The 27287-nt window shown below is 44.4% G+C and overlaps 1 protein-coding gene across 10 annotated transcripts in view; it reads right to left on the bottom strand.

Annotated features, from left to right (window-relative positions):
• The window catches only part of acadvl (acyl-CoA dehydrogenase very long chain), a 142613-nt gene that overhangs the window by 101231 nt on the left and 14095 nt on the right, over window positions 1-27287 (bottom strand). For 9 of the 10 annotated variants that reach the window (XR_011886060.1, XR_011886059.1, XR_011886058.1 and 6 more), the window contains 6 exons: window positions 23644-23715; window positions 20637-20709; window positions 9255-9319; window positions 8038-8172; window positions 4251-4395; window positions 555-684 (listed from right to left, as the gene is read on the bottom strand). Coding sequence is in view for 7 of the 10 variants with exons in the window: in XM_072258535.1 (XP_072114636.1) it covers window positions 555-684; window positions 4251-4395; window positions 8038-8172; window positions 9255-9319; window positions 20637-20709; window positions 23644-23715 (620 nt within the window). In the remaining 3 variants the exon portion in view is untranslated. The remainder of the gene's footprint in view (window positions 1-554; window positions 685-4250; window positions 4396-8037; window positions 8173-9254; window positions 9320-20636; window positions 20710-23643; window positions 23716-27287) is intronic. The other variant, XM_072258538.1, reaches the window with a different exon arrangement.

The raw sequence follows: 27287 nt of genomic DNA, 5'->3' as shown, positions 1-27287 counted from the left end.
ATGGTTTACCTGTCCTTACTGTCAACATTCATGCCTTTACAGAATCTGACTGCAGAACCACCTCACAATGCACAATTGATAAGCTGCACAGACAAACACTATCGTGGGAAATGACAGACAATCAACACCCCTCATGACGTTGCACTGGAAACATGTACCTTAATCTCATTTGCACTTCCCATCACAAACAAAAGAAAATGCTGGAAATCTGAGCAACACCCTTCAGCAGCCTGAAACGTCAACTGTACTTTTCCCCTCCACAGATGCCGCCTGGCTTGCTGAGTTCTTCCAGAATTTTTTGTGTGTTGCACTTCCTACCATATCTTTTAAGACACTGGAAAGCCTGAGCAGTGAATCCAGACATGAAATGGAACTGCTGTTTGTGAGACAGAGCCTGCCTCTTCCACCCATAAGACATAGGAGCAGAATTAGGCCATTCAGCCCATTGAGTCTGCTTCACTGTTTCATCATGGCTGATCCCGGATCCTACTCAACCCCATACACACACCCACGCATAGACAGTGCCACACCCACCACCGGCCAGACCCCAGTACCTGATCCAGATTTTGCCCCCATTCAGGGTGTAGTACTTTCCACAATCACTTTTGATAGCAGTGGTCTTGATGGACGCTGCGTCGGACCCACTCGCTGGTTCCGTAAGACAGAAGGCAGCAATAGTTTCACCTGGACACAAATTACTTGCATTTATATAACACCTTGCATTACTGCATGATGTCCCAAAATATTTCACTGCTAACAAGCACTCTTTGGAGCAATGTAGGAAATCATACAGGCAATCTGTGCACTGTCAGGTCCCAGAATTAACATCACGAGAATGTTGGTGACACTGGCTCAGTGCTAAATGCTGACTCTAGCACAGCAGAAAAAATATAATCCTGTTACTCTTGAAAAAAATAATCTTGGAATTTTTATAACACCATCCCATTAGGCAGAAAGGGCCTTGGTTTAACAGTGCATTCAAAAGACAGCACATCCAAGCATGCAGCATTCCCCGAGTACAGTCCCGTAGAGGGCGAACATTCCCAGGGCAGGGACAGATAACGTCCCATCACACACACCTGGGGTCAGACACAGAGTGAAGTTCTCTCTACACTGTTGCATCACACATTTCAGGGCAAGGACAGTATGGGTTTGATATAGCAAAATTCCTTATACCTGGACCCTGATTCACATCCAACCCAGATGTTTTTGGATGAACACAAGCATATCCTCTTTTGACTGTTGGATTAATATCATGAATATCAGGGAAAGGAAAACAAGGGTGGGAGGGGTGTAAGTAGCTCTTCAATCGGTAAGAGTGTCAATGGGGAAATAGCAAGGACTTGCTTGATAGAAACTGCAACTATCACAAGAAATTTTAATTTCTTAGCAAGGTTATCATAGAAGAATTTAAGGAATGCATCAGGAATCTCTTTTTAGGCAAGTTCATTGCCCAGCCTACGTAGGAGTGGGCTTTTTAGATTTGGTCCTGTATAATTAAGAGGTATTAATGAGGAATCTTGAGGTTTAAGGGAGAAGTAAGCATTTTATGATAGAATTCCAAGTGGATTTTGAGGGTGAACACCATACATCCATAACCAGTGGTTTCAGCTTAAAAGGGGACAAAATTTAATGCATTGAGGGAGGAGCTGTCCAAGGTGGGCTGTGTAAATGAACCAAGGGTCAGATCAGTAGAGGCATAGTGGCAGATGTTCACACAGCAGGTAGCCTACAATACTCATAAGGAGTTTATCCCCATCAGATGAAGGGATTTCACGAGAAAGAGGCACAATTTATAGTTAACAGAAGAGGTCAAGGATAATGTTAAATTGGAAAGAAGTGAGAAGATAAATTTTGAGAGAAAACTAGCATGTAGTACAAAAATGAACAGTAAAAGACTATGGATATACAAATAGCAACAAGGTAGCAAAGGCAAATAGGACCTCCTGTGAATGAGGCTGGTGAATTAATAACAGCAAATATGTTGAATAAATATTTTTCAACAGCAGAATATATTACTAATTAAAATCTCTACAATATCAGACAGGGTAATTTCAAATAACATGGTAGAACATGGACTCAGCACCAACTGCCTTTTGATCTGCCAGAGTAGCAGCCTGTGTTTTATCGCTGTATCTATGTTTTGTGGATTTGGACTATGGACTTTTTCAGTCTTACAGTTTTTATATTCTGTGTTTTTGCCTGTTCTTTCTTCTTTTTTTTTATGTAGGGTTTGGGGTCAATGTTTTAGTTACATTTTGTGCAGGGGAGGGATGTGTGGGGTTGATAATCTTGTGTTCTTTTCTGTTGTGGGGGTGGATTTGCTGTTTCTCTTTGTACAGACTCACATGTTTTTTTTTTGTTTCATGGCTATCCGGAGAAGACAAATCTCAGAGTTGTACATGGCATACATACTTAGATAATAAATGAACCTTTGAGAACATACAAAACCTCAATTAGGAGGGATAAAGTATTATAGAAACTCAGGGGGTTCAGAATTACATTTATTATCACTGACATGAAATTTGTTGTTCTGCGACAGCAGTACAGTGCAATACATAAAAAAATTGCTAAAAGATACAATGAGAAATATAAAATGACTAATAAGTGATGCATAAAGGTGGACAAGTCATCAGGAGCTGACGGACTGCATATTAGGATTTTAGAGAAAGTTGTTGCAGGGACAACAGACCATTGTTTTAAATTTTTTATAATCTGCAAAATGCCAGGAAGGCATGGATTGACAACAGCCAATGTAATTCCTCTGTTCAAAAAGGAAAAAGGCAGAGAACGACAGGTCATGTAGTTTAATGGCTATTCTTGGCAAGATCCCCGTGTTAATAATTAAAGAGGAAATGGCTAATCATTTAAGACGGGGGAACATAATTATACCCAGTCAACATAGTTTTATGGAATCACCTTTCACAAACTTGCTCAAGTTCTTTGAGGATGTAACAGGGAGGTTTGATAGAGGGGAACACACAGAAAATGCTGGAGGAACTCAGTGGGCCAGGAAGAGTATATAGTTGAGGCCAAGACCCTTCAGCATGACTGGAAAGGAAGAGGAGAAGTCAGAATAAGAATGTGGTGGAGGGGAGGAGAGGAAGAAATACAAAATGGCAGGCAATAGGAGAAACTGGGAGAAGGGGAGGGGTGAAGTAAAGATCTGGGAAGTTGATTGGTGAAAGAGATAAAGGGCTGAAGAAGGGGGAAATCTGACAGGAAAGGACAGAAAATCATGGGGAAAAAAGGAGAAGGAGCACCAGAGGGAGGTGATGGGCAGGTAAGTAGATAAGGTGAGAAAAGGAAATGGGAATGGAGAATGGTGAAGGTGAGGAACAATTACTGGAAGTCTGAGAAATCTATATTCATGCCATCAGATTAGAGGCTACCAGGATGCTCCTCCAGTCTGAGTGTGGCCTCATCATTTAATGTGGGCAACTGGCAGGTCATGCACTTTGATATGAGAAGTAAAAGGCAGATTACTGTCGAAGTGGAGAGTGACTGAACGTGAGTGAAGTTGAAGGGTTATAGGCGTACTAGTATGTGAATCATAAAATTTAACAGGCAGGTCCAACAAATAGTTAAAACAAAGGGCATTTTGGTACTTTTGTTATAAAGAGATTGGAGTTTGGAAATAGGGTGATTTTATTCCAGTTGTACAGCATGTTGGTGAGGCTATATTTGCAGTACTGGGCACAGTTTTGGTCCCTGTACGTAAAAAAGACCAACACTGGAGGGAGTCAACAGGGTAATTCCTGGGATGAGGGGGCTGTCCTACCAAGACAGACTAAGTAATTTGGACGTCTTCCTTAGTGTTCAGAAGTACGAAGAGTGACCATGCAAACATATGAGATCCCAAGGAGTAGATGTTGGGATGTTTTCACTGGAGAGAGGAACAACAGGACATAATGACAAGGCAAGGAGAAAGTACTTTAAAACTGAAGTGTGTAGGAATTCCTACAAACAGAGGGTGGATGAAATTCTCTGCCCCAATTGCTCATGGGAGTTGGAGTGTATTTAAAGTGGAGATAGGTAAATACTTGATAGGAAGGGAGTGAATGTTTGAGGAACTGCCATACCACAATTTGCCACCTAAGTAGGGATCATTTTCCATACCCAGCAGATGGTGGATGTGAAACCCTTTGAAATAAACTCAGTTCACTCCTGTGCCCACCCACCACTGCACAGTCACTCCACCCTGACCCTCTACTCACCCCTGCCCTGTTCCACTGCTCAATGTCACACACCTGTAGCCAGCTTTGGAAGGTATTTCTTCTTCTGGGCGTCATTTCCAAACAAGAGGATTCCCTTGAAGCCGATGGATTGGTGAGCACCAAGTGTGATACCCACACCCAGGTCATGCATGCCAACGATCTCAACCAGCCGAGCATACTGTAATATAACAACATTAGTGCTGAGGTGCAGGAAGACTTTACCCCTGGCTCTCTCTGCAACCTACAGCCCTATCTGGGCTCTGCCCGACCTCAGCCACCACAGCTGATTGTGGGACTGACCTGGAAAACCCAATGAATCCCATCGTTAGGCAACATCAAGTAACAGGACAGCAGAGGCTACTCGGCCCTTCCATCCTGTTCTCTTTTTATTCCACATAAGCAAGGTTGATCAATGCCATATTCCTGCTCTCCTCTCTCAGGCCTATTGTGTCAACAATTACAGTCAGTGGGTTTGCTCCAGGGGCTCTCTCTTGTCGAGTTCAAGTATCCTGTGACTGAGATAAACACAAGTGATGTTGGAAAGCCTGAGCAACAAACATACAAAATGCTGGAGGAACTCAACAAGTCAGGCAGCATCTATGGAGGGGAATAAACAGTCAATGTTTTGGGCTGAAACCCTTCATTAGGACTGAATAGAAGGGGGCAGAAGCCAGAATAAGGAGGAAGGGAAGGAGTTCAAGCTGGCAAGTGATAAATGAGACAAGGAAGGAAGTGAGGAGGGAGGTGGGTGGGGGGGGAGGGGGGGGGGGAAGGGGAAGTAATAAGTGTAAGGAATAAGATAGATAGATAGATACTTCATTGACCCCAAAGGAAATTACAGTGTCACAGTTGCATTACAAGAACACAGAAATACAATTATTTGAAGAGAAGTAAGAAAGGATAAAAAATAAGTTAGCTCAAACAGTCTAACAGGAGGGGGTCATCACTTCCCTGGAAATAGGTTAACTCATTATAGAGCCTAATGGCCAAAGGTAGGAATGACCTCATATAGTACTCTTTGGAGCAGCGCAGTTGTCTTAGTCTATTACCAAAAATGCTCCTCTGTTCAGCCAAGGTGGCATGCAGAGGGGGAGGATCATTGTCCAGAATTGCCAGGATTTTCCTAGGAGTCCTTTGTTCTACCACAGCCTCCAGTGTGTTCAGTTTGAATCCTATAACACAGCTAGCCTTTCTAATCAGTTTATTAAGCCTACTGGCATCATCCAAGTTGATGCCATTGCCCAAGCACACTGCCACACTGAAGACTGTACTGGTGACAACAGACTGGTAGAACATGTGAAGGAGAGGGCTGCACACTCCAAAGGACCTCAGTCTCCTCAGGAAGTAGAGGTGACACTTGCCCTTCTTGTACACAGCCTCTGTTTGTCATCCAGGTGCACCTCCAGATACTTGTAGATTCTCACCACATCCACATTCTCACCATCAACAGCAACAGGGAGCAGTGCAGGCGTGGTCTTCCTGAAGTCCATCACCATCTCCTTTGTTTTACTTATGTTGAACAGCGGATGATTCATCTTGCACCATTTGACAAAGTCCTCCACTTTCTGATAAAGTCCTTTATTCATCCTCCTGTCCTCCCTTTGTGCACCCAACTATTGCTGAGTCATTACAGAATTTCTGCAGATGACATGACTCAGTATTGTATCTAAAGTCTGAGGTATACAGAGTAAACAAGAAGGGAGCCAATACAGTCCCTTGTGGGGCCCCATGCTACTTACAGTCATGTCTGACACACAGCTCTGAATCTGCACAAACCAGTCAGGTAGTCCATAATCCAGGATACAATGGAAGTGCCAAGCTTTATTGAATGGAACTTTTCACCCAGAAATGAGGGATGTTTGGTATTGAAGGCACTCACAAAATCAAAAAAACATGATCCTCACAGTGCTGCCCTGCTAATCCAAATGGGAGTAGGCTCTGTTCAGCAGGTAGATGGCAGCATCATTGACTCCACTATGCTCCTGGTAGGCAAACTGCAGGGGATCGAGGGCTGATCTGACCAGAGGTCAGTGACTGAAGAATGTGGTATCTGATAGGAGAAGAGAGTGGCCATGGAGGAAAAGGAAGGATAGGAACTAGAGGGAAGTGACAAACTAGTGATTAGACGGGGTGAAAGTAGAACCAGAATAGGGAATGGAAAAAGAGAGATGAGGGAGTGAGGGATGAATTACCCCCTCCACCTATCCTACACCAACTTATTACTTCTTCACCCCGCTCTCCCCTTCTCACTTTCTTTCTCACCTGGTGTTACTTATCACTTGCTATCCCCTCCCCTCAACCTTATTCTGGCTTCTGCCTCCTTCCTTTCCAATCCTAATGAAGGGTGTCAGCCCAAAACACAGACTGTTTTTTCCCTTCCATAGATGCTACCTGACTTGTTCCTCCAGAATATTGTGTGTATTGGTCCTGAGACTGTAAGCTCGTTTCTGTGAATGCCTGCCCTACTCCATACCCAGCCAGGATACACATCCTCCCGGCATCCACTCTGTCCAGCCCTGTCAGAATGTTGTACATTTCCATTAAATAGTGGGGTGAGTCTAGGCCCCAGGGCACAGCCTCAGAATAGAAGGACATCAATTTAGAACAGAGATGAGGAGGAATTTCTTTAGCCAGAGGGTGCTGAACTTGTGGAATTCATTACCACAGACAGATGTGGAGGCCAAGTCATTGGGTACATATAAAGTGGAGGTTGACAGGTTCTTGATTGGCAAGGACAAAAGTTAGCGAGAGAAGGCAAGAGAATGGGACTGAAAGGGATAATAACTTGGCCATGATGGAATAGTGGAGCAGACTTGATGAGATGAATGCCTATTTCTGCACCTATGTCTTATGGTCTTAAACCTCCTGTTCTTCTGCCAAACTCTGGATTGACAAAGCCTGTATTCACCAATCTCTCTTGATACAAATGAGTCTGGTTAATCTTTCCTGCACTCACTCTATGAGAAATATTTTCACATTTTAGGGAGCCAGCCTAAATCTGTGGAGGGAGGTAGATTGTCAACATTTTAGGTTGAGGACCTACATCAGCTGTCCATTTTCCTACACAGATGCTGCCTGATCTATTGAGTTCTTCCTGTAGTTTGCTTTTTGCTGTAGATTCCAGCACGTGCAATCCCTTCTGCCTCTATGTCCTTTCCTGGATAAATGCATATAATCTTACTGTAACAAGGATGCAGTGACTCAAAGTGCCATTCACCTTTTTATCTCCCTAAGAGTAAATCCTTTTTCAGCTTTCTTGCTCCTGTGCCACCCAGCTTTGCTTTTACTAGTAGAACCTTAATCGAGCACAGTACGATAGCATAACGTTTAGCGTGATGCTTTACAGCACCAGCGACCGGGGTTCAATTTATGCCACTGCCTATAAGGAGTTTTCCACACAACCGTGTGGGTTTCCTCCATCTGCTCTGGTTTCCTCCCATATTCTAATGCATATGGGTTAGGGTTAGTGAGTTGTGGGCGTGACATGCTGCCTCCAGAATTATGGCTACACTTACCCCCAGCACATCCTTAGACTGTGTTGCTTGTTGACACAAATGACACATTTCAAAGTACATTTCAATGTTCATGTGACAAATAAAGCTAATCTTCATTCAAGATTGAGATTGAGAGTCTTTCACCTTTAGAGGAATAAAAAATACAGAGACTAGGGAAGAAGATGGGACTGGGTGCCCACTCCTACTCATTTCATACATTCTCACATACCAGCATAGGTCAAAGTAGGCAGGAGTTTAGACATGGAATGGTGAGGTAATTCCAGGAGTGCTGGCTGGCAACATGGTCAGACCTCATCCTGTTTTACCTGTGTGTTGGTAAGTCCAAGTCCCCCGAGCTCAGAGGGCACCTGGAGACCGAAAGCCCCCATCTCCTTCAGGCCTTGCATCGTACTTTCCTCCACCATCTCCAGGGAGTCGTTAATTGCTGGGTTGTTGACCTCCTGCAGAAGGAAGAGATGAAGACCTATCAGAACTCTCAGCTACAACCGTCATCTGCCGTCCCTGTTTCCTCCAACTTCCCAACGTGGTGGGTTACACAAATCGGGGGATTAGGGGAGGATGCTGGGCTAGAGGGGGTTACAGGGATGGTGAGGAATGACGGGGAGGTGGGGGGCTACAGAGATGGGGAAGGGCGCAAGGGCCATAGGGGTTGACAGAGACAGAAAGGGGTGTAGGACCGAGGAGCTCACAGAGGTGGGGAGGGGTGTAGGTGTCAGATTAGGGATTAGGGATTAAGAATATGTACAGTTCTGGTCACCTACTTAAATCTAGAACAATACACACACAAATTCTGAGGAACTCTACAGATGCTGTCAGATGTGCTGAGTTCCTCCGGGGGGGGTGTGTGTGTGTGTGTGTGTGTCTGCAACTTGAGATCTCCAGTACGCTTGGTTGGCTTTGTAGTTCTATGAGAAAGTAACACAAGCTGTGTATAATGGGGAAGTGGTGGGAGTACCAAGATCTCTGGGAGGCATTCAACAGATATCACAGCAAAAATGAATATGGAAAACAATCTGATGGGGGGGGGCATGGAGGGGGGTCAACACACTGGCCTGGATAGAGGTTGCTGACTAACAGGAACCAGAATGGAGATATAAATGATTTTTTTCTGTCTGGTAAGAAAAATGAAAGGTGTGTAAATGGGATTGCTGCTGGCGACTTAACTTTTTACAATGTAATGAGATGGATGGAGGGACCAAAGGAATCATTAATTTACCAATGATACAATGCACATGATTGGAAAAAGCTGCACTGGGGTGCAGACTCTGCCAGCTCCATCATGGATGCTAGGCTCCCTACTGTCGAGGACATCTTCAAAAGATGGTGAAGATCATGAAGGACCCCCACCATCTGGAACATGCCACCTTCTCATTGCTACCATCAAGGAGGAGGGGTCTAAGAACACTACCTCACTATTCTGATTAGCAGAGGGACAGCATGTTCCAACAATTCCCCTGAGAATAAAAAGCTAATAGGAGGGGCAGGGAGGAGATGAAAGAAATGGTGAGGTTAAGTAACATACCTCAAAAAACTTGCTTACTGGCCCCGTCAGTTCTTGGAGAAACTGAGCCTGTTCATCATTGAGAACTGGACAAACACACATTGAAGGGGAAATGTTAGAAAATTCTTTGCTTAGAACTTGACATTTTTGTTTTCTCCCTCTCTCTCTCCTTTTTCCTACTCTCTCTCACTCCTTGTTCCTCTCCCCTTCCTCTCTCACTCACTCCCTCTCACCTTCCTCTCTCACTCACTCCCTCCTTCCTCTCACTCACTCACTCCTTCCTCTCTCTCACTCCCTCTCCCCTTCCTCTCTCACTCATTCCCTCTCCTCTTCCTCTCTCACTCATTCCCTCTCCTCTTCCTCTCTCTCACCTATTCCCTCTCCTCTTCCTATCACTCACTCCCTCCTTCCTCTCTCTCTCATTCCCTCTCCTCTTCCTCTCTCACTCCCTCTCCTCTTCCACTCTCAATATTCCCTTTCCTCTTCCTCTCCCCTTCCTTTCTCACTCACTCCCTCTCCTCTTCCTCTCTCACTCACTCCCTCTCTCCTTCCTCTATCTCTCTCCCCTCCCCCACACTCTGTTCCCATCTCTTTCTCCTCTATCTCTTCTCATCTGTTTCTTTCTCTCTCTCTCTCTCTCTCTCTCTCCCTCTCTCTCTCTCTCTCCCTCTCACCCCTCCCTCTACCTTTCCTGTGCTACCAGCTCCTTTTGGTACCTTAGAACTGACTGCAATCCAGCACACTCTATTTGCATGCCCAGGACAGTTGTCACAAGGACTGTTTCACTATTCAGAAGACCTTAAGTACATACTTGGTCATGAAAATGCGCTTCTCAATATCAAGACCAGTATCAGAGAGAGCTGGCACTGAAACCATAGAAACTACAGCACAGAAACAGGCCTTTTGGCCCTTCTTGGCTGTGCCGAACCCTTTTCTGCCTAGTCCCACTGACCTGCACACGGACCATATCCCTCCATACACCTCCCATCCATGTATCTGTCCAATTTATTCTTAAATGTTAAAAAAGAACCCGCATTTACCACCTCGTCCAGCAGCTCATTCCATACTCCCACCACTCTGTGTGAAGAAGCCCCCCCAATGTTCCCTTTAAACTTTTCTCCCCTCACCCTTAACCCATGTCCTCTGGTTTTTTTCTCCCCTTGCTTCAGTGGAAAAAGCCTGCTTGCATTCACTCTATCTATACCCATCATAATTTTATATACCTCTATCAAATCTCCCCTCATTCTTCTACGCTCCAGGGAATAAAGTCCTAACCTATTCAACCTTTCTCTGTAACTGAGTTTCTCAAGTCCCGGCAACATCCTTGTAAACCTTCTCTGCACTCTTTCAACCTTATTAATATCCTTCCTGTAATTTGGTGACCAAAACTGAAGACAATACTCCAGATTCGGCCTCACCAATGCCTTATACAACCTCATCATAACATTCCAGCTCTTATACTCAATACTTTGTTTAATAAAGGCCAATGTACCAAAAGCTCTCTTTACAACCCTATCTACCTGTGACGCCACTTTTAGGGAATTTTGTATCTGTATTCCCAGATCCCTCTGTTCCACTGCACTCCTCAGTGCCTTACCATTAACCCTGTATGTTCTATCCTGTTTGTCCTTCCAACGTGCAATACCTCACACTTGTCTGTATTAAACTCCATCTGCCATTTTTCAGCCCATTTTTCCAGCTGGTCCAAGTCCCTCTGCAGGCTCTGAAAACCTTCCTCACTGTCTACTACACCTCCAATCTTTGTATCATCAGCAAATTTGCTGATCTAATTTACCACATTATCATCCAGATCATTGATATAGATGACAAATAACAATGGACCCAGCACTGATCCCTGTGGCACACCACTAGTCACAGGCCTCCACTCGGAGAAGCAATTCTCTACTATCACTCTTTTTTTCCATTGAGCCAATGTCTAATCCAATTTACCACCTCTCCATGTATACCTAGCGACTGAATTTTCCTAACTAACCTCCCATGCGGGACCTTGTCAAAGGCCTTACTGAAGTCCATGTAGACAATATCCACTGCCTTCCCTTCATCCACTTTCCTGGTAACCTCCTCGAAAAACTCCAACAGATTGGTCAAACATGACCTACCACGCACAAAGCCATGTTGACTCTCCCTAATAAGTCCCTGTCTATCCAAATGCTTGTAGATTCTGTCTCTTAGTACTCCCTCCAATAACTTACCTACTACTGATGTTAAACTTACTGGCCTATAATTTCCCGGATTATTTTTCGATCCTTTTTTAAACAACGGAACATCATGAGCCACTCTCCAATCCTCTGGCACCTCACCTGTAGACAGCGACATTTTAAATATTTCTGCCAGGGCCCCTGCAATTTCAACACTAGTCTCCTTCAAGGTCCGAGGGAACACCCTGTCAGGTCCCAGGGATTTATCCACTTTAATTTTCCTCAAGATAGCAAGGACCTCCTCCTTTTCGATCTGTACAGTTTCCATGATCTCACTACTTGTTTCCCTTAATTCCATAGACTTCATGCCAGTTTCCTTAGTAAATACAGACGCAAAAAATCTATTTAAGATCTCCCCCCATTTCCTTTGGTTCCGCACATAGCCGACCACTCTGGTCTTCAAGAGGACCAATTTTATCCCTTACAATCCTTTTGCTCTTAATATACCTGTAAAAGCTCTTTGGATTATCCTTCACTTTGACTGCCAAGGCAACCTCATGTCTTCTTTTAGCCCTCCTGATTTCTTTCTTAAGTATTTTCTTGCACTTCTTATACTCCTCAAGCACTTTATTTACTCCCTGCTTCCTATACATGTCATACAACTCCCTCTTCTTCTTTATCAGAGTTGCAATATCCCTTGAGAACCAAGGTTCCTTATTCCTATTCACTTTGCCTTTAATCCTGACAGGAACATACAAATTCTGCACTCTCAAAATTTCTCCTTTGAAGGCTTCCCACCTACCGATCACATCCTTGCCAGAGAACAACCTGTCCCAATCCACACTTTTTAGTTCCTTTCTCATTTCTTCAAATTTGGCCTTCTTCCAGTTAAGAACCTCAACTCTAGGACCAGATCTATCCTTGTCCATGATCAAATTGAAACTAATGGTGTAATGATCACTGGAACCAAACTGCTCACCTACACAGACTTCTGTCACCTGTCCTAACTCGTTTCCTAACAGGAGATCCAATATTGCATCCCCTCTAGTTGGTCCCTCTATATATTGATTTAGAAAACTTTCCTGAACACATTTTACAAACTCTAAACCATCTAGACTCCTAACAGTATGGGAGTCCCAATCAATATATGGAAAATTAAAATCCCCTACCACCACAACTTTATGTTTCCTGCAGTTGCCTGCTATCTCTCTGCAGATTTGCTTTTCCAATTCTCGTTGACTATTGGGTGGTCTGTAATACAATCCCACTAATGTGGCCATACCTTTCCTGTTTCTCAGCTCCACCCATAAAGACTCAGTAAACAAGCTCTCTAATCTGTCCTGCCTGAGCACTGCTGTAACATTTTCCCTAACAAGCAATGCTACTCAATGTTAAGTGTTTCTGATATTGACATTAGATGCTTCAGATTTACCTTGAATTTGACAGGATTACAGCCAATAGGAAGCATATAAAAAAGTGAACAGACCCTTCTGCCCTCAACATAATGCCAATGTAAACAAATCTTTCCTGCATGCTCATTTCCACCTCGTAAACATCTCTATCATATCAGCCTCCACCACCAGCCTTGGCAGCCTGTTCCAGGCACCCAGCTGTGTAAAAACAAACTGCCCCACACATTCCCTTTAAAATTTCTCTCCTCTCACTTTAAAGCCATTCCTTCTAGTTTTCAACACTTCTACCCTGGCAAAGATGCTGTCCATCCTATCCCTGCCTCACAGTTTTACAAACCTCAATCCTCAACCTCCAATAGCAAGTTTGTCTAACCTCTTCTCATAACTAATACCATTTTATCCAGGCCACTTCCTGGTGAATCTCTTTTAAATCCTCTCCAAAGTCTCCACACCCTTCCTGTAATGGGGCAGCCAGAAATGCATACAATACTTCAAGTGCAACCTCTTAGAGTTTTACATATGAAACCTGTTTTTACTGGCGTGTCTAGAGATGTGGCTCGTTAACCCCTTGCTAACAGCCACCGGACTCAGCGGTGAGAAAACCACTCGTCTCAGACTCCGTATGTCCAAGGCAGATATTACTTGAGACCCACCAAACCAGGGTTGGGATATCTCACCCACCTAAACCCTGATCTGTGTGAATACTGTGCAAATTCTGCCTCCAAGCAATCGCCCATCAGCAAGGAATAACAGACTGTACACTGCATATAATTATAAAGAAAGTACATTTATGAATGTTAACTTAACCAGTTATTAAAGAAAGAATAAAAACAAAAGGACCCCTCATAATTAAAACAGTCAAAGGTGCACATCCAAAATCCGACGTGTCTGATGTACTCAAGGGAGCAACTCCATATTCACCAACCACCGGTAGAATTCCCCCTCCAGCTCCATCGAATCACACATTCCCATGGATCAAATCTTACAGCCGGTTCTCTCAAGCTTCTTCTCTCTCCATCTCCCACTGAAAAATGGACCTCAACCCACCTCAGTGTCTGTCCTCTTCCCCCAGCGTTCTCTGGAACCTTTTCCCAGTTCCACCATCCTGATTGGATGACACGATATTCTGAAGCACGAACATCACAACCCCTCATCTTTAACGGCAACCCAAACACTACCAGCAGAACACACTGCTTCTACAAAACAACCATTACATGAAATACCGTACAACATTAGCAGTAAAATCTTTACCAGGGTGTTACACTAACTTACCCCTCCACACCAAAAATAGTCATGTCCTCATGGCTGTGAAATTTATCAACCCTTCGTTAATAACACAGTTCTCAAAGGAATTTCATGATGTCAGAATCTCCAATCCATTTGTAAATGGCAGTGACATATCTCACAAGGGGGACAGGTACAACACTCTGTTCCCCAGGTGTGTCATAGGCCAGCTTGTCGGGGGGTTTCCTGGCTCTTTGAGACCGCCTTATCCCATCATCTACTTCTTCATTCTCAGACACTCCTTGGGAGCTTTCGGGTCCACTTGGAGAGGCCTCCTTCTGTCCAGTACTCATGCCTTCCGGCATCTCAGGTCCCCCTGTCATTTGACTGAGCTCAGCTTCTTCCAGTTACTTCGGAGCCCAGTTTCCTTTCATTGTCCAGCTGCAAGCCTGCCTGTCCACTACTAGCCCCCCTCCCCCCACCACCACACCATCCGCATCAGCGTGGGGAGGTTCGGGGATCTCTTCATCAATTATTGAGGAGTTTGCATAAGGTAACATATACCACATCCCCATATCCTCATCCTCCGAATCCACAGAACATTCTGTGGTTAGGTCCCCTGCAGGTCTCTCCACTGATTGTCTTTGTGATCTCCCACTTTGGTGAAGAATCTTCTTATTAGCTGTAGGGTCCATGTCAGGCTCTGGGTCAACACGTACTTCTTGTCCTAGAGGTAAACGATGGTTCCGATAGAGAATTTTGATAGGCCCATTCCCGTCTTCACCCGTCTGCATCCAACTCTCCACTGTGCAAGGCATAGCCACCCAGTGGTCAGCCAACTTATACTTCCCTAGTAGTCCCAAATTCTTTTCCTGATTCAGGAGATGGCCTCTGTCCTTCTTTCCTCGCAAAAAAATCAGACATTACAGTCACCGGAAAAGGATGTGCTATCGGCATTCCCCACCTAAGGGTGACCTCCCTCTCCGAGGTGCTCCTGACGAACACTGTCATCCTGTTTACCTATACAACCGATGCAGTTCGAGCCTCAGCAATACTCCAGCAGGTAAGCATGACTCCTCTTTGTGGTCTTCTAGAGTATACACCAGGAGGGCCTCGGCATCAGACATTCCGGAAAATTAGGGTTTCCCGTCACTCAATCTACTTCCCCAGGCTGTAACAAGACAGGTTTAGACTAGGTGTATCACACAGTTCCTCATTTGTGTTCACATCCAGCCTAGGATGGGCTTGCACTTTCCCAAAAACAGCTCTGAACATCCAGCAAATGGACAAGGCTTTCAGAAAGCTCACTCCAATTTTCTTGTTGCAGGCTTCCACTAGCCTCCTCACAACAGGAGTATTTGTTCAAACAAGAATTGAAGCTTTACCTTTCTCGATTGGGTCCAGACAGACCAAAACTAAAGTATCAAGGGCTTCAGCTACTCCCACATCTGCCTCTGAAAACTCCAGCTTCAACAACAAGTAACCATTATACGGGTAGTCATCAATACCAGAGCTCTAGGGCACTGAGTGGCATCAATGGTAAGTGCATCAAATGCCGGTTGTAGAAGGATCCAAACAGCAGAGTAACCTGAGTACCCATGTTACATATGACTCTAGCATAAATACCCTGCAGGGATACACTGGAGCTTAGCCCTGTTAAGCCTTCAGGAATAGTGTTTTGTGCTGTAGTGTTTTCCTTGATACATCGGTGGGAATATGTTCCCCCGAGACATCAGGCTGTTCCCTCATTGGGTCTCCCCGAGATTTCCTGACTTACCCTGTTTAAGTAACAGTTGGTTCACTTTCCAAAAATGTTTCCATCCCTCACACTCTCGCTTAAAATGCCCATCCTCACCACAGTTATAACAGACAATACTGGTTGCTCCCCTTTTCAAAGGACCCCGTTCAATAGCAGCCCACTGCTTAGTATGTCCCATTAGTGGGTCCGGCTCCCTATCGGATTTCTCATGCTTGCTGGCAGCACCAGCTGATATCAACTGAGATACCCCAGCTCACGAAATCCTGTAAAACCCCCATTTGTGGGACATCAGGGGTCACCTCAGCCACAGGGGCTACTACCGAGGACTGTGCCCTGCTGATGGAGGTCTCTTGCTCCTCCATCGTGTTTTCCTCCTCTCTTGCCTCTCTGATCAGTTCAACAAATGAGGGAGGAGGGTGCGACTTACAAGACATTCAGAGGCTTAGAGCAATCACATCATGGACTGTTCGCCCCGTCACCACTTGGTCCATCCTTAAATGATTCACATCAGCCAGTAGAATGGCTTCTTTATGCCGCAAGCAGAGCAGCTGTCTCTCTAGCTGAAAAATGTAGGCAGAAAGTTTCTCCCCTTTCTCCTGGACATGCTCCTAAACCCTGTCATAAACTCCACTGGGCTTCCCATCATGCTGAAAACGTTTTCTAATGCTTCCATATAGCCTACGGAAGTAGCAAACTGGTTCTCTGCCCTCAAGGACCAGCCGGAGCTTTTAGACTCTCCACCAGTCGATGTCTATTCTCATTATCAGAGCACTCATCCAGCACCTGCGATGTCTACTCTGCCCAAGTCTCATATTCCTCCTCCTACTTGGTGGTGGGCTTCACTCCCGAGAACATTCTCAGCCTACAATACCTTTCACTCCCTGCTGGTGCACTTTGCCATTTATCCACCAGGAACATAATTGCTGATACCAACTCAGAATTTTCATCCCTCGCTACAGGACTCATTAGACCTTTCACATCAGACCACTCCTTTCCCTCGCTCCGCAGAAACAAGAGCAACTTGTCTTTAAAGTCTCTACTCTCAGCTACGGGAAACTTGGTTTCCAATTCAGCACCCTTACCTACACTTCCCCTCTCCTCTGAGAGTATGGATGGCTCACAGCCCCACCTCTCCCGGGACCCCAATGGTACCAGGCAGATCCACTCCTCTCATGTCATTGCTAGTCTGAACTAAAACGACATCTTTCCCCGCCATTTGATCAAACTGCCGTTCCATGATTGTAACTTTCCCTGATACTTTAACAGTACTTAAAACCCTAATCAACAATACATCTGTGCTGCGGATATCCACACCACTCAGAACACAAGCATTCGTTACGGGAATCTCTTTGAATCCCACCAACACTTAATCCCTGTGTCGTCCGTAACCATGTATCTCAATCACTTTCCCAGACAATAGTTTACCACAGGTTTAATACAAAACCACTTAATTCTTAGAGCACATATTCAACGAATTCAATTCCAGATGAGCTCCCACAACAAAACCCTTTCTGACTAGGCACCTCCAGAGATCAGCTGATTAGACCCTCGCTAACAGCCACAGGACTCAGCAGTGTAGGAATAACTTGGGTCCCACCAAACCTGGGAGGTTGGGATATCTCACCCACCTGAACTCCGATCCATGTGAACACCGTGTATATTCTGCCTCTATGCAATTGTCAATCAGCAAAGAATAGCAGACCGTACAATGCATACAGTTATAAAGTATATTTATGAATGTTAACTTAACCAAACAGTTATTAAAGAAAAGAAAAAAAGCTAAATAGCCCATCATAATTAAAGAAGACAAATGAGTACAGGTTGGGGGAGCTCAAATCTTCCAAAAGCCGATGTGTCTGATGTACTCATGGCGCCAGCTCCATATCCACTGATCACCAGCAGAACTCCCCCTCGGATCACGCACTCCCATGGATCAAATCCTACAAGCCAGTTCCTTCAAGCTTCTTCTCTCTCCATCTCCTGCCGGAAAAAAAGGCCTTGACCCACCTCAGTGTCCTTCACAAAACTTCTCCTCCAGCATTCTCTAGAACCTTCTCCCAATTCCACTATCCCGATTGGATGACACAACATTCCTATGCATCCCTTATCTTTAACAGTAACCTAAACACTCCCAGCAGAACACACTGCTTCTATAGAAAACCAGTACATGAGATACTCTACAGTATTAGCAGTAAATTTTTTACCAGGGCATTACATATAGCTGTAACGTGACTTTCTGATTCTTATATATTGTGCCTTCAGCAATGAAGGCAAGCATACCACACAGCTTTATCACTCTATCTATTCCCATTGCCACTTTCATTGTCACCCTGATGCTCAGAGTCCTGCCAATAACTATGTATTTTCCCCATACATTTGATCTCTTAAGAGTACAACACTCCACACTTACCCTGATGAGACTCCATCTAACATTTCCCTGCAAAATCCTCTGATGACCATCTTCACTGTCTGCCTCTCCACCAATTACTGTGTTGTCTGCAAATTTACTGACCAACCAACTCTATGGCCACTTTATGAGGTACAGCAGTGGAAGCTGGTGTGATCATCTGCTGCTGTAGCCCATCCACTTCAAGGTTCAATTACGTTGTACATTCAGAGATGCTCTTCTCCACATCACTGTTGTAATGTGTGGTTATGTGAGTTACTGCCGCCTTCCCAGCAGCTTAAGTCAGTCTGACCTCTCTCATAAACAATGTGTTTTCCCTCACAGAACTGCCACTCACTGGATTTTTTTTTTTTGTTTTTCCACACCATGCTCTGCAAACTCTAGAGACTGTTGATTGTGAAAATCCCAGGAGATCAGCAATTTCTGAGATACTCAAACCACCCTGTATGACACCAAAAATCATTCCACGGTCAAAGTCACTTATATCACATATTCCCAATTCTGATGTTTCGTCCGAACTACAACATGTCTGTATGCTTTTATGCAGTGAGTTGCTGCTTCATAATTGGCTGATTAGATATTTACATTAATGAGGTGTACAGGTGTACCTAATAAAGTGGCCTCTGAGTGTATATCATCAATAACAGAGGACCAGCACCGATCCCTATGAAACACCACTGGTTGCAGACTGTTATTATTTTACTGTATTATTGTACCTTCAACTGGCATGTATGGGGTGTTCAGGGAGGAGTAGCACCTGAGGGGGCTTACCCTGTCCATTCTGGGGCAACCCACTTACCTATGGTCCCCACCAGACCTTCAGTTCTCACTCTGGCTCCAGGTAGAGGTTTGCATGTGACAGCAGCCATATCCTGGTACACAGCTTTGACAGGTGGCCTAAACCAGGTGAGGGTAGCCAGCGGGCCTCATACCCCAGTGAGACATGGACATGCCTGTCTGAGCATACAAAGTCAGTTCCAGCCACCTGGGTAATGAGATCCAAAGGCCAGGAAGGCAGTTCTGCAATGCTTCATGGAGAGAAAAGGGCATGACAAAGCACGGAAGAAGTCATCCACTGCCACCATGGAAGACCCCAGTTGTGACAACTATTCATACCACTGGACCCAAACCACTGATGTTGAGAGAGTGGAACTGCCCCAGTGTAGTGGATTTCCACTTGAAAAATTCTACTGCACGTATTTCTTTGTGCAGTTCTCAAAGTACAGCATAAAGCTGTTATCATCAGAAATGACGGATAACCTACCACTGATGACCTTCTTAAATGCCCACCGCTCCATCAATTATTGCGTCATCTGTAAATTTACTGGGGTATGAGGCCTGCTGGCTACCCTACATTTTTGACTAAGTCATTTGTAAGTACAGTTTATCAGAAATAATAGACGTCCCAGCACCAATCCCTGTGGAACATCACTGGTCATGAACCTCCGAAACAGACGACTGTTATTATTTTGCTCTACTACCTCTATAATAAAAATCCTTTCCTGAATCTCTTCCCATTCTCACTCTTTGCCATTACCATGATCATGACCTACAGCACTCTGCAACATCCTGGTGTTCTTAATCTGAGAAAGTCCCTTCTTGTGGGAAACTCCCTAAAGCAATTTGGCTCCAGGTGTTCAGGGAGCTGTTGACAATGTATGTTGGGGTCCATATCCATAGATCCCACAAAGTTGCTGCATTCATTCTTAGGTGGTTAGGAAGATGCATGGTGTGTTGGCTTTAAGTAATCAAGAGTTCAAGAGCCATGAGGTAATGTTGCAGCTCTACAAAACACTGGTTAGACAGCACTTGAAGTATTGTGCTCAGTTTTGGTTGCCTCATTATAGGAAGGATGTGGAGGCCTTAGAGAGGGTGCAGAGATTTACCAGGACGCTACCCGGAAAGACTGAGTGTACTAGGCCTTTTCTCTCTGGAATGAAGGAGGATGAGAAGTGTCTTGATAGAGGCCTACATAATAAGAGGCACAGATTAAGTAGATAGCCAGAGACTCCCCCCCCCCCAGGGTTGAGATGGTTTATACGAGGGACAGTATAGGAGGGATGTCAGAGGTAGTGTTTTTTTATAAACACAGAGAGTGGTGCATGCATGAAACTCCCTGCCAGGGGTGGAGGTAGAAGTAGATACATTGGGGACATTTAAGAAACTCTTAGATAGGCACATGGACAACAGAGAATTGGAGGGTAGTGTAGGAGGGAAGGATTAGATTCATCTTAGAGTAGGTTATAAAGTAGGCACAACATTGTGGGCCAGAGGGTCTGTACTGTGTTGTAGAGTTTTATGTTTGATTGATATTCTCTGGTGGAAATGGAGGATGTTTATAGTTCAGTGATCAGCAGATGATTTTTGCTCACATTTTTTGGTTACAAACAGATCCTAGAAGCGCAGGCAACACCCCACAGTCAAAGGAAACTGTATGAATACCTGAGGGGAAGGGAAAAACTTGCTCCGTTTGGATCAAACCTCGGAACATGTTCACAGCGAATGACTTGGATTCCTGTGAAGGGAAAAAAAACTATTACTATCACACCACCCCGACCTCTCAACACGTGTAGAAAAGATTAGCTTTAAATTGTTACATGTACATTCAAAACATACAGTGAAATGCTTCAATTACATGAATGACCAACGCAGTCTTGGGGTGTGCTGGGGGCAGCTCACAAGTGTCATCATGCTTTTGGTGCCAACATAGCATGCCCACAACTAATCTATCCATTTTAGGAATATGCGAAGACGATGAAGCACCCATAGGATTCCTACATGAATGCACCAACTCATTACAGACAGAGGTGGGAATCGAACGCTGATCTCACAGCCAGCACTGCCATGCTGCCCCAGCTATATGGTTAGACTGGGTGTAACACCAGTCTAAACCTGTATCTGCAATCCCTCATCTCTGATCCCTGGAGTTGTTCCAGAAATCTTTCTGCGTCATGTCACCTATACCCCCCCTGCCTTGGCAAGGCTTGTCCCCACCACTCCCCTAACTCCAGCTATATCATCTGGTTCCATATGTGCAAGGCAAACTTTCAGGCCTATTGGTTGGGCAGACAGACCCTGGGTCAGGGTCACGGTGACATGTATCGGGAGATTGGTTCACTGTAAGAAGTATCAGCTGCTCAATAAACACTTCCAGCAGGACAGCATAAACCATGGATGAATGGTGAAACAGACTCAATGGGCCAAATTGTCAAATTCCACTCCTATGTCTCACAAAAATGGCCACTGAAAATTGCAGAGAAGCAGACGCTTCTATTTCTGTGTTGCCTTTTGTACCAGCTCCTCAGCACTTCACAACTCATAAAGTCCTCGTTTGCAGTGTCGGTTGCTATGATGCAGATAAAAATGTAGTGGTGCCCATGCACAGAAAGATCCCACAAACAGCATGATGACTATAGACAGATAATCTACTTTTTAGTGAATGATGTTTTACTGAGGACAACTCTACACAGACACTACAGGCACAGACAGACAGACAGACACACACACACAGGAAATTAAGTCATATTTACCCCTTGGCTCCAGAATCCAAGGCCTGAAAAAGCCAACCTTACAGTCAACATCCACTCTGCCCAAATGCTGAGGAATTAGCTGCCTGGATGAGAGGGCATATCTCATGAGGAAAGGTTGACAGGGCTAGAAAGGTTGTCCTCTCTGGAGCGAAGGAGGATGAGAGGTGACTAGACAGAGATATACAAGATCATATGAGGCATAAAATAGAGTAGAAGCCAGAGACTTCCCATGGGGATTGAAGGAAAGAATGGAGAGGATTGTCAGAAGTACTTTTTTTCAAACACAGAGAATGGTGAGTGCATGGAACTCCCTATCAGTGATGACGGTAGAGACAGATACATTAGGGACATTTAAGAGACAGGCACATGAACGATTAACTAAACAAATGAAGAGCTACAACAGAAGGAAAGTTTAAACTGATCTTGGTTAAAAGGTTGGGACACGTTGTGGGCCAAAGGGCCTGTACTGTACTGCAGTGTTCGACGTTCTATGTTCTAAATATGGTTTTCTCTTGATACCACACTTCCTACAGTGCAGCAAGTGCTCTCTGGACTACTGTACCCCCATACCCCTGTCACCTCAGCACCACTCCTCTGACTGTGCAGGGCTCCCTTCACTCTCCCTGTGACAGTACTACAATTTAATGCACTCTCTCTTCTACAGCTCCTTCAAGATCAGACAGAGTATTCTGATTTACATTTCAACTCTGCTTGTTGAGGGCCTTTAACCTACGGAGGGAAGTAGACAGGTGTGGAAGAAGAAATGGCAGGTAGACAGGGAAATTTAAAGATAATGATCAGATTTATTTATCACATGTGCATCAAAACATAGTAAAATGTATCATTTGCACTAAATCAAACATGTGCTGGGGGCAGCAACAAGTGCCGCCACATTTCCGGTGCCAGCATATCATGTCCACAACTCACTAACCCTAACCTATACATCTTTGGAAACTGGAGCAGCTGGAGGAAACCCAGTTACTGGGAGAACTACCAACTCCTTTCAGACAGCAGCAGGAACTGAACCCCAGTCGGTGATTGCTGATGCTGTAAAGTAATTGTGCTTGCTGCAGTATAACTGCGCCGTGAAATTTGGTTGGGTGGCGGGAGGTTTATGTGATTGGACTGTACTGTTCAAGTACAGATCCAATATGCCAAATGACATCTTTTTGTGTTATAAAGTTAAAAAAGGGTTGGTACATTAATTGGTGTCAGTAAATTACTCCAGTGCACTTGAGAATGGTAGATTCTGGGCTGAGGGTGTGGAAGTGGGGTTGTTGGGAAGATGGGGAGATAAAAAAAGGAATTAGTGAAGTTGGTGTTGGTGTGAGTAGTGGGTCAAAAGGCCTTCTTCCTTGAAGTGTCTGTCTCTCTTTCTGACTCTCTGACACAGTTATGCTGGGGCAGTCTCAGGCAACAATGACCAGTTATGGCCAAAGCCTGTGGACTAGAACACATGCACAGAGGAGGAGCCCTCAGCACAGAACACAGGTACCTTTCCAGCAGTAGTCCCAGTCTACCACTGGGGGCAGCACAGCAGTTAAATACCCACCGGGTTCAATTCCCTATGTAATCTGGAGTTTAAACATTCACCCTGTAACTATGCAGGTTTCCACTGGGTGCTCCAGTTCCCTCCCATATTCCGAAGACATTTGGTTTAGGGTCAGTAAGTTGTGGGCATGCTATGTTAGCATTGGAAGCACAGTGTGACTTGCAAGATGCCCTCAGCAAATCTTCAGACTGTGTTGGTCATTGACACAAACAATGCATTTCACTGTACATTTTGATGTACAGTATAGGTGACAAATAAAGCTGATCTTTGTCTAATCTTTAACACCCTCACAATTTCCAACCATTTAAATACAGAGCTACATCTGGCTGTTTCACCAGCTGCATACAGACAACACCAGCTGACATACCATGGCTACCATCCTCTTGTCCACTGTAGATGTGGTTGCTGTGAAAGCAGTGGCTGATTTCTCCAGGACAGCCTGAAGTAAAAACAAAAAGTGAAACACAATGAAGCAGGTGACCTAGCCGGGAGGTGGGGAATGGAGAGAGTAGGTGGCCTCACAATCCATCTAGTACATGACGAACCATTATACAGTCTATTCCCATTAACCTGCAACTGGACTAAAGCCCTCAATACCCCTATCATCCATATACAGTATCTATCCAAATTTCTTATTCAGGTTGAAATTGAGCTCACATGTACCACTTGCGCTGGCAGTTCATTCCACACTCATGATCCTCTGAGTGAAGTTTCCACTCATATTCCCCTTAAACTTTCCACCTTTCACCCTTAACCCATGACCTCCAGTTGTAGTCCCACCCAACCTCAGTGGAAAAAGCCTGCTTGCATTTACCCTATCTATACCCCTCATGATTTTGTAATTTTTAAATCTCCACACAATCTTTATGTCCCAAGGAATAAAGTCCTAACCTATTCAATCTTTCCCTATAACTCAGGTCGTTCAGACCCAGCGACATTCTTGTAAATGTTCTCTGTTCTCTTTCAACCTTATTTACATCTTTCCTATAGGTAGGTAACCAAAACTGCACTCAAAACTCTAAACTAGGCCTCACCAATATCTTATACAACTGCAACATAAAATCCCATCTCCTGTACTCAATACTTTGATTTATGAAGGCCAATGTGCCAAAAGCTTTCTGTACAACCCTATCCACTGTGATGCCACTTTGAATGAATTATGGATCTATATTCCCAGATCCCTTTGCTCTCCTGAACTCCTCAATGTCCTACTATTCACTAAGAGCTACTCAGTTGGTCCTATCGATGTGCAACACCTCGCACTTGTCCCCATTAAATTCCATCTGTCATTTTTCAGCCCATTTTTCCAGCTGCAAGCCATGATAGTTTCGTCTCTGTCTAGTACACCAATATTGGTGTGATCTGCAAATTTGCTGATCCAGTTGACCACATTATCATCCAGGTCATTGATCTAGATGACAAACAACAACAGACCTAGCACTGATCACTGCGGCACTCCACTACTCACAGGCCTCCAGTCAGAGAAGCATCCATCTACTTATTACCACCCTCTGGCTTCTCCCCCTCTTCATCTCATGTTCTCGATATTTATTGCTTACTTATTTTTTTTTTATTTTTGTATTTGCACAATTTCTTATCTTTTACACATTTGTTGATTGTTTGTCCTGTCGGGTGTGGTATTTCATTGATTCTGTTATGTTTCTTGGGCATACTGTGTATGCTTGCAAGAAAAAGAATTTCAGGGTTGTATATGTTGACCTATATGCATTTTGATAATAAATTTAATTTGAACTTTGATTACAGCGCCTGTGACCCAGGTTCAATTCCGCCAGTGTCTGTAACGGTTTGTAGTTCCTCCCCGTGACTGTGGGGATTTCTTCTGGGTATTCCCGTTTCTTCCCACATCCTAAAGACATGCAGGTCAGTAGATCAATTAGTCACATGGGTAAAATTCTTCCCACATCCCAAAGACATGTAGGTGAGTAGATCAATTAGTCACACGGGTAAAATTGGGCAGCACAATCTTGTTGGACCTGGAAGGCCTATTACTCTGCTGTATCTCAGATAAAACGTATCAAAAATAGGGTAAATGATCAGTCTTTTTCCCCGGGGTAGAAATATAAAAAACCTTAGAATATAGGTAGATAGATATTTTATTGATCACAAAGAAAATTACAGCATTGCAGTAGCATTACAAGTGCAGATATACAAATATTAAAAGAGAAAGAATAAAAAAATAAGGTATCTCAAACAGTCTAACAAGACTCCAGCTATAGTTTGACTCATTATAGAGCCTAATGGCCAAGGGTAAAAATGACCTCATACAGCGCTTTTTGGAGCAGTGCAGTTGTCTTAGCCTATTACTAGAAGTACTCCACTGTTCAGCCAAGGTGGCATGCAGAGGTTGAGAAACATTGTCCAGAACTGCCAGGACGGGAGGTACCTCATACAGAGGCCACTGAGTGTATTTCTGTATTCCAATTCATGGTTTAATATGTCGTCCGTTCAGAAATGTCCTTATGCATACCACTGCTGTAATGTATAGTTATTTGAGTTAGTCGCCTTTCTGTCAGCTTGAAGGAGTCTGGCCAACTTCCTATGACCTCTTTCTTTAAAATGGTGTTTTTGCCCATAGAACTGCAGTTTACTGGATTTTTTTTTTTGCTTTTCGCACCAATCTCTGTGAACCCTTGAGACTGTTGTGTGTGAAAATCCCAGGAGATCAGCAGTTTCTGAGGTACTCAAATCACGCTGTCTGACACCAATAATCATTCCATGGTCAAGGTCACTTAGATCACATTTCTTCCTCATTCTGATGTTTGCTCAGAAAAACAACAACTTCTTGAGCATGTCTGCATGCTTTCAAGCATTGAACTGCTGCCACATGATTGACTGAGTGATCAGGTCTGATAGAATATAACACAGTACAGACTTTCAGCCCACAAAATTGTGCTAGCCTTTTAAACCTACTCCAAGATCAATCTAACCATTCCTTCCCACATAGCCCTCTATTTTCCCTTCATCCATGTGCCTGTCTTAAGAATCTGTTAAATACCCATGTATTTGCCTCTGCCACCACCCTTAGCAGGGCATGCCATGCACCCATCACTCTGTTTAAAAAAAACCTCTAACATCCCCCATACTTTCCCGCAATCACCTTATAATTATACTTCCTCCCCTCCACTCCACCTCTTCCTCACTCTTTCCTCTCTCCATTCTTCATTTCCCCCCTCCCCCTTTCCATTCACCCCTCTTTCCTAATTCTCCTTTGCCTTTCTTGCAGTACTCTCCCCAACCATCACCCTGTCCACTCCTTCCTGTTCAATGCCGTCTCCACACTTCTCCACCCATTGCCCCGTCTCTCCTCCTCCCCATCCACCACCCAGTCCCCAATCCTCCCTTGTTCAAGGTACAGCTGCTGTAACCTCTGCCCTACATTCTAGCACCACGATTCAGTGCTAAGTGCAGCTCTGGCAAGCTGTGACCTCTCACCCAAAAACTTACACAATCACCAACTACAACAAAGCAGAGGCACTAGTACAAGCTGACTGACAACCCCACTGTAACCCACACTCACAGCAGAATCTTTTGGTCACAGCAAGTCAGCATAAAGCTGAAACCAACCTTCCATCTACAAGCACCTCCTAAACTACCTTGTATTCAATTAGCAACCCACAGAGCAAAAAAACCTGCTTATTATCTAAAGCAACACACGTAAATTGCTGGAAGAACTCAATAGGTCAGGCAGCACTTACAGAAATGAATAAACAGACAATGTTTTGGACTGAGACCTTTCACCAGGAATCATCCTGAAATATCGATAGTTTATTCATTTCCATAGATCCTGCCTGGTGTGCTGAGTTCCTCCAGCATTTTGTGTGCTGCTTGGATTTCCAGCATCTACAGAATTTCTCTTGCTATTATCTACACATCATCTTCCTCCTCCAGTCCTCCCTCTATTTGCACCCTCCTCCTCTCTCCTCTAGCCGCCCCTCTCTCTCTTAAAACCCTCTCCTTTCTCCCTCTGAATGCTCTTCCTCTCTCCCTTCC

The sequence above is a fragment of the Mobula birostris genome, chromosome 5 (genome assembly GCF_030028105.1).
Source record: "Mobula birostris isolate sMobBir1 chromosome 5, sMobBir1.hap1, whole genome shotgun sequence".
Taxonomy (NCBI): domain Eukaryota; kingdom Metazoa; phylum Chordata; class Chondrichthyes; order Myliobatiformes; family Myliobatidae; genus Mobula; species Mobula birostris.
This window is presented reverse-complemented; position numbering and strand designations above follow the sequence as displayed.